The sequence below is a fragment of the Branchiostoma floridae genome, chromosome 10, assembly GCF_000003815.2.
Source record: "Branchiostoma floridae strain S238N-H82 chromosome 10, Bfl_VNyyK, whole genome shotgun sequence".
In the NCBI taxonomy this organism is placed as follows: domain Eukaryota; kingdom Metazoa; phylum Chordata; class Leptocardii; order Amphioxiformes; family Branchiostomatidae; genus Branchiostoma; species Branchiostoma floridae.
This window is the reverse complement of record NC_049988.1, coordinates 21,881,109-21,889,837: the sequence shown is the minus strand read 5'-3', so window position 1 is coordinate 21,889,837 and position 8,729 is coordinate 21,881,109. Positions and strand designations below refer to the sequence as shown.

The following is an 8,729-nucleotide window of genomic DNA, read 5'->3' as shown; positions in this document are numbered from 1 at the left end:
GGAGGGGGCAGTGAAGGTCATAACAATAGAGGTCATGATGAAAAATCATAGGTGGGATGGGAGGGGGGCAACAGAGGTCACATTATAGAATAACAGAGGTTGTTATAGAAAATCACAGGATCAAAGTCATCTGTTAGAGAAACAAAGGGTTACAGAAGCTGGGTGGGAGGGGGTGGCAGAGGTCATATCGTACCAAAAGGTACAACAATACTGGCTGTTTTCTTCAAGGACAAAAAATCCACATAATGAGAAGACATGACTTAGTGAAACAAAATGACCCACCGTGTCCAGACTCTGCAGTTTGAAACCATATGCAGCTCCTCTCTTGGAACTGTTCATGTAGTTTCCAAAAGCCAGGATGATCTGATGGGAAATTAACATGGGTTAAAGGGATTCAATAATGTAAAATCAAAGCCACTGTTTTTGGCCATTTTCTACATTATGAGTTGAGTCTACCTTAGTACACTGCACAGCAATATTTACAACGTATTGATACGACTGTGTTGTGCCGCGAGAACGTCTCGAAATATGCGCACTTCCCTCCGCCGCTTGAGTTGTCCGCCATTTTATCCAACTCTCCGACGAACCAAAGTGCGCTTTAGAACGCGTTCGGTGGTTCGCTCGAATCGTTACTGAAGTTGTTGAAAGTCCCCGCGAAGCTCCGAGGATCTGCGACTGCAACGGTCGATTCGGAAATCTACGGCCGGCTTACTTCCGGTAGGCTACCCTCTACCCATCTACCTTCTGATTTTCTTCTAGATCCAGTCTTTAACCTTCTATAACTCACTGGAGTAGCTGTTTTGGCTCCAGATTCTCTATTTACCTCTAACCAGGTTATGGGGATAGGCAGCAGGTAGAGGTAAATAAACTCTGACAACCTACGGATTTGTTGTGACAGTCTCTTTTTACTCGAGTTGGACAACTGCATTACTATGTCAACATTTCCAAACCAACAAACCTCCAGCATTTTCTTGAGCTTCTGTGAGGCCTTGATGGACATGGAGGCTGCTGTCACTGCGTTCAGTTGCTGGGAAAGAAAAGAGTACTGGATATCAACACAATAACAAATATACATACACCTCAAGTAGATCAAGCATTGCTAATTCTGTAAATTCTGTAAAAAAACTCTGAAGACTATAAAAGTTCATAGTTAATTTAATTTCTAAATACGAGGCCAGGAGAAAATGTTAATAAGTCTTTGACAAATGCTAGAAGCTTAAAAATTCAGATAAGCAGTTACGTCCAGTGACTTACTTTTAGAGAGCCAGTCATAGCAACAGAAAATTCAAATTGTATAAAAAATAAAATGATAATTGGATGTACTCACAGGTGTAAGCATGTGGATGTTATCCTCAAAGTTTCCCAGGAAGTTCATGATTGTCAGCCTCTGCTGTATCCTCTCGATCTTACTGAACTGGGGGGAGAGAAAAAATGGGTTTAAAACAATGTTGTCAGCTTTAAACAAACATTGAAGTTAGTTAAGACCAAAACAATTTATGTATTTAATTCTCTGACATTTTATGGGAAAACATAGAAATCAGACAGTATAAAAAAGCAGGCCATGGAGGAATGCTTCAATATGACTGTATACGTATTCACTCCATAAAACTGAGTGCACCGCGTACATTTGTATAGCTTGAGTATCAGCCTGGTTAGTTTACCGTACTCATTCTTGTCTCGTACCGTTCCCATACTCCGGGAGTATCATGAGTATCATGAGCCCTGGTAAACTAACCAGGCTGATACTTAGGCTAACATTTTAACGGGCTTTGTTTTGCTCAGTTTGTCCAGTTAAGCATAATTTTTCAAAATCCGAGAACCAACAAATCAAACTGCTGTGGCCTAAGAAGTAGTTAAGTGTGTCAGAGGTAGTAGCAGATGCACAACTGTGTGCCTGTCAGAAGGAAGAGAGGCAGTTAAAGCTAGTTCACCTTTATCCGTGGGGTAACCTACATGTATATCTGCTGTATTCAATTACAGGATAGTTAGGGATATCAAGACAGATTACATTATTTTTTATTTTTTTTATTTATTACATTATCTCCAAAATATTTCTGTTTGAAACCACAGTCTAGCCTGTGATTAAATAAAATACATGTACACATAATTTACTCCACAGCTAAAGGTAAACAAGCATTGCAGCAATTGAACAATGCAGATAGAGAAAATTTCAAGTCTTCTGTTTGTGCAGAAGTTGTGTGTGTATCATTCCTTAAACACCCTCTCTCACAAAATATCAAAACAAAGTCATAACACATAATTCAAAAATACAGACAAACTCAACAGGGCAGTGTTGGCGAAATTTGACAGCAAATAAAATCAGCAAAACAGAGCACCCACAAGCAGGATAGAAAGGGAGGAAAGAAAAACAGGAAAACTGAGAATAACCTGTAACATGAACTTGTCCTCATCGCTGAGTTTCTCCACTGGTTTTCTGTCTCTGACCTCGTACTCTCGAAACGCCTTCACCTGGTGGGGGTACAATGGGAGTATATTCTAACATGGGTAAAACTTTCAGAGTATTGAGAACAAAAATCTGAAACAAGATCCTTCATACATCTTAAACCAAGCCACATTTACAAGGTGGTGGATGCAGTGTTGAATGATGTAGAACATTTACTCACAAACATTCCTTTATTCTTTTATTCCTTTATTAAGATACCCTTTAGCCCGTAGGGCTAGTCTTCCTGGGTTCGAACAGATACACCACAAACATACATGTATATATATATATACATAACAGATAAAAGCATTCACAATCATAAAAAAACTATCTTGAGAATATATGATGGTAGATTGCCGTTTTAAATCGTGAAAAGTTGGGCAGAGATTTGATGTGTGACGGTAGGACATTCCATAGACTGATGGCACGGTAGAGAAAAGTTCGCTTTTTTGAGTTTGTTTTTGGCTTAGGGAGTTTAAAACTGAAGTAGTTGGATAATCTAGTTGAATATGTGTGGGTAGAATGGACAGGGACGATGGAGCTGTAAATGTTATGGGGCTCCTTACTGACAAGTATTCTGAAAAACATAGTCAAAGTGCTGATGGCGAATCTTTCTCTTGCCATTGCTAGTCGTTTCATTAGTTTTCAAACTGGCAAGCCAGCACTGAAAAGTAACGCCATGAAGTTTGTAGGATACCTACACGTGTCATCATTCATTCAGGCAAATTGAGTGCCTCAAAGTTTACATTCTGCTAAGTGTGCACTGTAAAGAAAACAAAATATTTGTCCTGTCCTGTTAGATGTTAGCATACTGACCTCCTGTTCCGTGGGTGAGACATTGAGCACACTAGGGTTAGGGTTATGTTAGTGTTAGGGTTAGTATACTGACCTCCTGTTCCGTGGGTACAAACTTGATAAGAATGTCCACCTGGTCAACATTCAGCACATTTAGGTCAAACCTGGAAGACAGGGAAGAGAAACACAAAGTTCATCATCAATTTTGTTTATATTTTTATAATCATTAAAAAGATATCTTTCTGTGTAAAAAGTTCCGTAGCTAACAAGTTCGGCATACTTACATGACAATGGCTCTGAAGATCTGGTCATTGTCGAGCGCAATCTTTCTTTTGGAGATAGCTGCAAAGGAAAGATCAAAGAATCAAGCAATCAATCATTGACAAGCAAAAAATAAACAAAAATAAATCAATAATAACCGTTATTCTTACTTCAAATTAGACTTATCCTTCTGAAAATTAGACTTATTAATAAGTAAACTGAGATGCTCGGCAGTATCATTGTCATCAAATGAAGGCACCGAACTGAACTGAACTGATACAGAAAGTATTTGAACCCATTGTAGAAACATGTATGGTGTCTTTTAATGCTATCACTCCTGGTAGCTGTTTTATGGCATCAAATTTGTAGTAGTTATGGGGTTGGGTAGAAGGGAGAAGGTAAAAATGGTCTAAAAGATGAAGCATCTAAAATTTGGGTTGATTATACAAACTGGAAGTGTTCTTTTCAAACCCTGGGTCTGCTTTTTTCTTACCAAGATTTCTTGCCCGGTTGGCGTCAATCAGAGTCACCTGGTCCCTCTTCCTTATAGACTTCTCAGATATCTTCTTAGCGATGGAATCCTCCTTGGAGTCCAGAGGCTGAGCCTTCGTCTTGAAGTTGTCTTCAAAGTCTGTCATGTCTAGTTCCTGGCAGGAGAGAAAAGGGCACCTTGTGGTACTGTACTTTGGAGCAACTGTGTGCTTGTATGTCTGTCTGTCTGTCTGTCTGACTGTCTGCCTGTGTGTATGTATGTCTGTCTATTTGCCTGGGTGTATGTATGTCTGTCTGTATGTATATCTGTCTGTGTGTTTGTTTGTCTGTCTGCCTGTGTGTCCATCCGACCGTCTGTCTGCATTTATGTCTGTCTGTCTGTACAACATTGCCATTAGGAATGTCTCTAGAATCTGTCCCTCCATTCAGGGATGGAAATTTGCTTGAAGGGACAGTAAAAAAATTCACCCCATCCATAAAATATTCTGAACTTTATGACATGAAACTGATGAAATGGTATTTTTGTAAGCTCAAAGTGACAGATTTGATAACGAAAATGAACAACATGGGTTCCCAAATGATGAGTATGACGGAAAAAATCTAAGTTAGCGCTGAATACAGCTCTGTCTGTCGAATGCTGGGAGTCACAATGCTGTTTGCATATAACATATGCGGTGAAGTTTGCCATCTCTAACTATAACCTTTAAATAGCTAATTATAAACATGAAATAGCTCAGCAAGTTTCTCACATTTCTCATCAAACCATGTACTAAAAACGACCTTGACGGCTTACCTCGATGACCTTGTCGTCGTCGATCTCGCTGAACACGGTCCCCTTCACCTGGTTGGGTTTCAGCGCCACCCAGTTCAGAACCGGCAGCCGGAACTTTGGAACATGCTTCTTCTTAATCTTCAGGGCTGGGAGAAAACAGGGACTTCTTAGCCAAAATCTTACACTGTACAGGAAAAGATCTTTATGGCACATCTAGGTACATTAAATCGATGTACATTGATCTGTGTTGAATCCAACCAGAAAATCAACCGTTTGGTGGAAACGTCTGTTAATGAGGAATGGGTTCTAGAGCGCTCGTTTGATGACAAAATCCCTCCTGCAAGCGGACAGAAGGCTTTTCGGGGGTTGGAATGCCTATTCAAATGAGCGGTTGAACCCATTCCTTAATTCGTGTAGGGACCAATCAGAGCCCTTGTCTAAAATTTGGATGATTCCAGACGTTAACGTGGTCAAGGTTTCCAGACGGAATAGCAGATACTGTAAATGCATTTAAGTTCGCGGGGATTTAATTTTGCGGTAGCGGGAAAAAGGACATTTCGCGGTGGATTTAATTTCGCGGTAACACCATAGACTGCATTCTAATACCATAATAGAAAATATTCGCGGTGGTTTTAATTTCGCGGTGAAGTGGTCACCGCGAAAACCGCGAATATTAATCCACCGCGAACATTTCTGCATTTACAGTAAGTGATTGTATGTAATGTATGATAAATGGCAGAGTGAGAAGCGACTGCATATAGTGCATTAACGGCGGAGCGAACTACTTTCCGGATGGTACCCAGTCTAATGTCCCGTAGAACTGCTTGATGTACAACTGAACGATCCTTACCTGCCATGGCTGCCCCAGGGAGTGGTGGAGGGGGTGGGGGCATGCCCGGGGGTGGGGGAGGGGGTGGTGCAGGGGGAGGAGGGGGAGGGGGTGGTGGCGGCAAGTCCCCTGCTGATGATGATGGTGCACCTGCTGCCGGGGCCAGCGAACTCGGTCTTGGGACTTTGTTACCTGCACGTGAGACAAAGGAAAGGTGTAAAAAAAATAATCTTAATGTTTCATTTTTCTTTTGAAAAGGAAAAGAAAGGAAAGTCATACACTTGCAAAAATCATACAATGCAAGACTAAGGAGACAATACAAAGTCTTACTAAGTTACTGTAGGTCTTGTTCTTTGTCTTTGCCATTTGACCATGTTTGGCCCAAACCAGAAGAAACAGAGCAAGAATACAGAGAAAACAGACCGGTGTGTTCACATTCATAACAAACTTTATAGAGCTCGGTGCTGCTTTATGAACATTCCATTACTGGCTGAAAAACTCTGGTTATCACATCCAAACCCGTAGTCTGTATTTTTGTTATACTTTGTCTGACCATCACAACCTCAATGAAAAGTGGCCTGCAGGCTGATTGGTGCTTGTAATGAATGAAGAAAGATTCAAAGATCCAAACAAACAGACACAGACGATGCCCCATACTGAAGGAACGACAATAAAGATGAAGAAATAAAAAAAATGCTCCACCTGCGTCAGTCTGGGAGGGACCAGCAGGGGAAGAGGGGGATAATAAACAAAGGTCCAAACAAACAAACAAACAAACAAACATCTCACCTGCATCAGTCTGGTAGGGTTCGGCAGGGGGAGGGGGCATGGAGAGGATCGGCGCGGCACGTTTGTCGTCGTGTTCCCAAACAAACAAACAAACAAACAAACAAACAAACATCTCACCTGCGTCAGTCTGGTAGGGTTCTGCAGGGGGAGGGGGCATGGAGAGGATCGGCGCGGCACGTTTGTCGTCGTGTTCCCAAACAAACAAACAAACAAACAAACAAACAAACAAACATCTCACCTGCGTCAGTCTGGTAGGGTTCTGCAGGGGGAGGGGGCATGGAGAGGATCGGCGCGGCACGTTTGTCGTCGTGTTCCCAAACAAACAAACAAACAAACAAACAAACAAACATCTCACCTGCGTCAGTCTGGTAGGGTTTGACAGGGGGAGGGGGGATGGAGAGGATTGGGGCGGCACGTTTGCCGTCGTGTTCACAAACAAACAAACAAACAAACAAACATCTCACCTGCGTCAGTCTGGTAGGGTTCGGCAGGGGGAGGGGGGATGGAGAGGATCGGCGCGGCACGTTTGTCGTCGTGTTCCCCTGGCGACGAGGCTCCGTCTGCCTCCTCTCGACGCTGAAGCTGCAACTCCTACAGGTGGGGTTAGCAATTAATAATCAATCAATCAATACACCAATCAAACAGTCCTCCTTATGACACTGCAGCTGTAGCTCCTACAGGACATACATTAATCAATCAATACATTAATACATCAATAAATCAGTTTATCAACCTACTATTAAATCAATCAATCAATACATCGGTTTATCAATACATCAATCAATCACTCCAATAGTCAAGCCCCTGAAAAGCTATTCTTTCACTGGCCCAGGCTTTTAAAAAACAAAATCAATTGCTTTTAGCTTAGCCACAGATCGCAATTGTCTGGTGTACAGAAATGTAGCATGATTCGGGTCTATCTCACTGCAAAACCACCTGACTTTGTGATCTTCATACATACTAAGACAAAGTACAAAGTTCAAATTGTGCAGCTCTTGGCTTTTGGCCGCGCAGTCTGGACAGTACTGGACGACCGGATTGCTGTAACATCACAAAGCTTTCCACGAAATCGTCTTCCGGGAGGGACGTAAAACGAGGGTCCCGTGCTCGAGGAGGTGCTCTGACCACGTTAAACAGCCTCATTACTCGTACTTTGGGTACTTACTGGCTGGCAAAATACACCAGGTGATTATTATTATTATATCATGAGGATCATTCGCTACTGGAGGAATCAGGCAAAGAGCTGCAGTTTTATCTAATATTACTAGAGGGAGCTGCTGACCTGCAGTTTGGAGTCCAGCAGTGTCTGGTGTTTGATGATATCTAACTAAAGCCACCTCTAAAGAGTACAAATATTCATTTAACGCTGTGAATTTCTCAATGAGATGCACAGACTGCTTTTTTAGCTGGTATTGCTAGAGGGAGCCCCTGACCTGCAGTTTGGAGTCCAGCAGTGTCTGGTGTTTGATGACTTCCTCGTCCTTCTGTTTCACCAGCCGGCGAAGAGTCGTCACCTCCGTGTCAGCTTTGGCACATGTTTCCTGGGGTAATAAAAGAATATTCAACTCTAGATATCTCTAAAGACAACAAATATTCATTTATTGCTGCGACTTTCATGGCAGTTTGGGAAACAAGTTCATACATGTAGTCGAAACATCGTTACTTTAGTGTCTACTTTTAAATTAGCACATGTTTCCTGGGGACATAAAACGACAATTATCTAAAGGTACCTTCAACCTAAACAAATATTTATCTATATTTGTAACTTTCACAGTAGTTGGGGAAGAAGGTTATACATTTGTGGTCAAAATATCATCACTTCGGTGTCTGATTTGGCACAAGTTTCCTGGGGAAATAGAATAACATCTTACTAAAGCCACCTCTAAAGACAACAAATATTTATTTCTTTTGGCAACTTTTATGGTAGTTGGGGAAAGAAGGTTTTAAGTTTGTGGTCAAAATGTTGTCACCTATCTGTTTCTTAGTATCTTCTAAAGGTTCAAGAAGTTTATCCTGACTTACCTTGAGAAGTTCTGCCTCCCTCAACGCCTCGGCCAGCTGCCGCTCAAGTTCAAGACTTTTTACTAAAGACTCCTCCTCGAGGTCTTGCAGCTTCTCACTCAGCTGGAAGGATTTAAGAAATGGGATCTTAAGACTTTTCCCTGATCATTGAAAGCTTACACGTGAGACCACAGCAAGTTCTAAATCTGACCATGAACCCTTATTGTTTCATGCAAGTTCACATAAAAAAATTCACTTCAACGAATCAATGAAGTAATCATTATATTAATCAATTTTAAGGCTTGCAGACATGTAAAGAAATTAACATATCTGAAATGTCAATCTTT

The 8,729-nt window shown here is 41.5% G+C and overlaps 2 protein-coding genes across 2 annotated transcripts in view; both read right to left on the bottom strand.

The window, feature by feature from the left end:
* Positions 1 to 8,729, bottom strand: part of LOC118424803 (zinc finger protein 665-like) — a 1,044,319-nt gene that overhangs the window by 986,073 nt on the left and 49,517 nt on the right. The gene's annotated exons all lie outside the window — the stretch shown is intronic.
* Positions 1 to 8,729, bottom strand: part of LOC118424824 (formin-like protein 2) — a 1,075,906-nt gene that overhangs the window by 1,045,348 nt on the left and 21,829 nt on the right. Inside the window, exons 12-18 of the mRNA XM_035833626.1 lie at positions 8,404 to 8,505; positions 7,815 to 7,922; positions 6,846 to 6,972; positions 5,614 to 5,784; positions 4,785 to 4,909; positions 3,993 to 4,146; positions 3,523 to 3,580 (exon numbers count right to left, since the gene is read on the bottom strand). Of these exons, the coding sequence (XP_035689519.1) occupies positions 3,523 to 3,580; positions 3,993 to 4,146; positions 4,785 to 4,909; positions 5,614 to 5,784; positions 6,846 to 6,972; positions 7,815 to 7,922; positions 8,404 to 8,505 (845 nt within the window). The remainder of the gene's footprint in view (positions 1 to 3,522; positions 3,581 to 3,992; positions 4,147 to 4,784; positions 4,910 to 5,613; positions 5,785 to 6,845; positions 6,973 to 7,814; positions 7,923 to 8,403; positions 8,506 to 8,729) is intronic.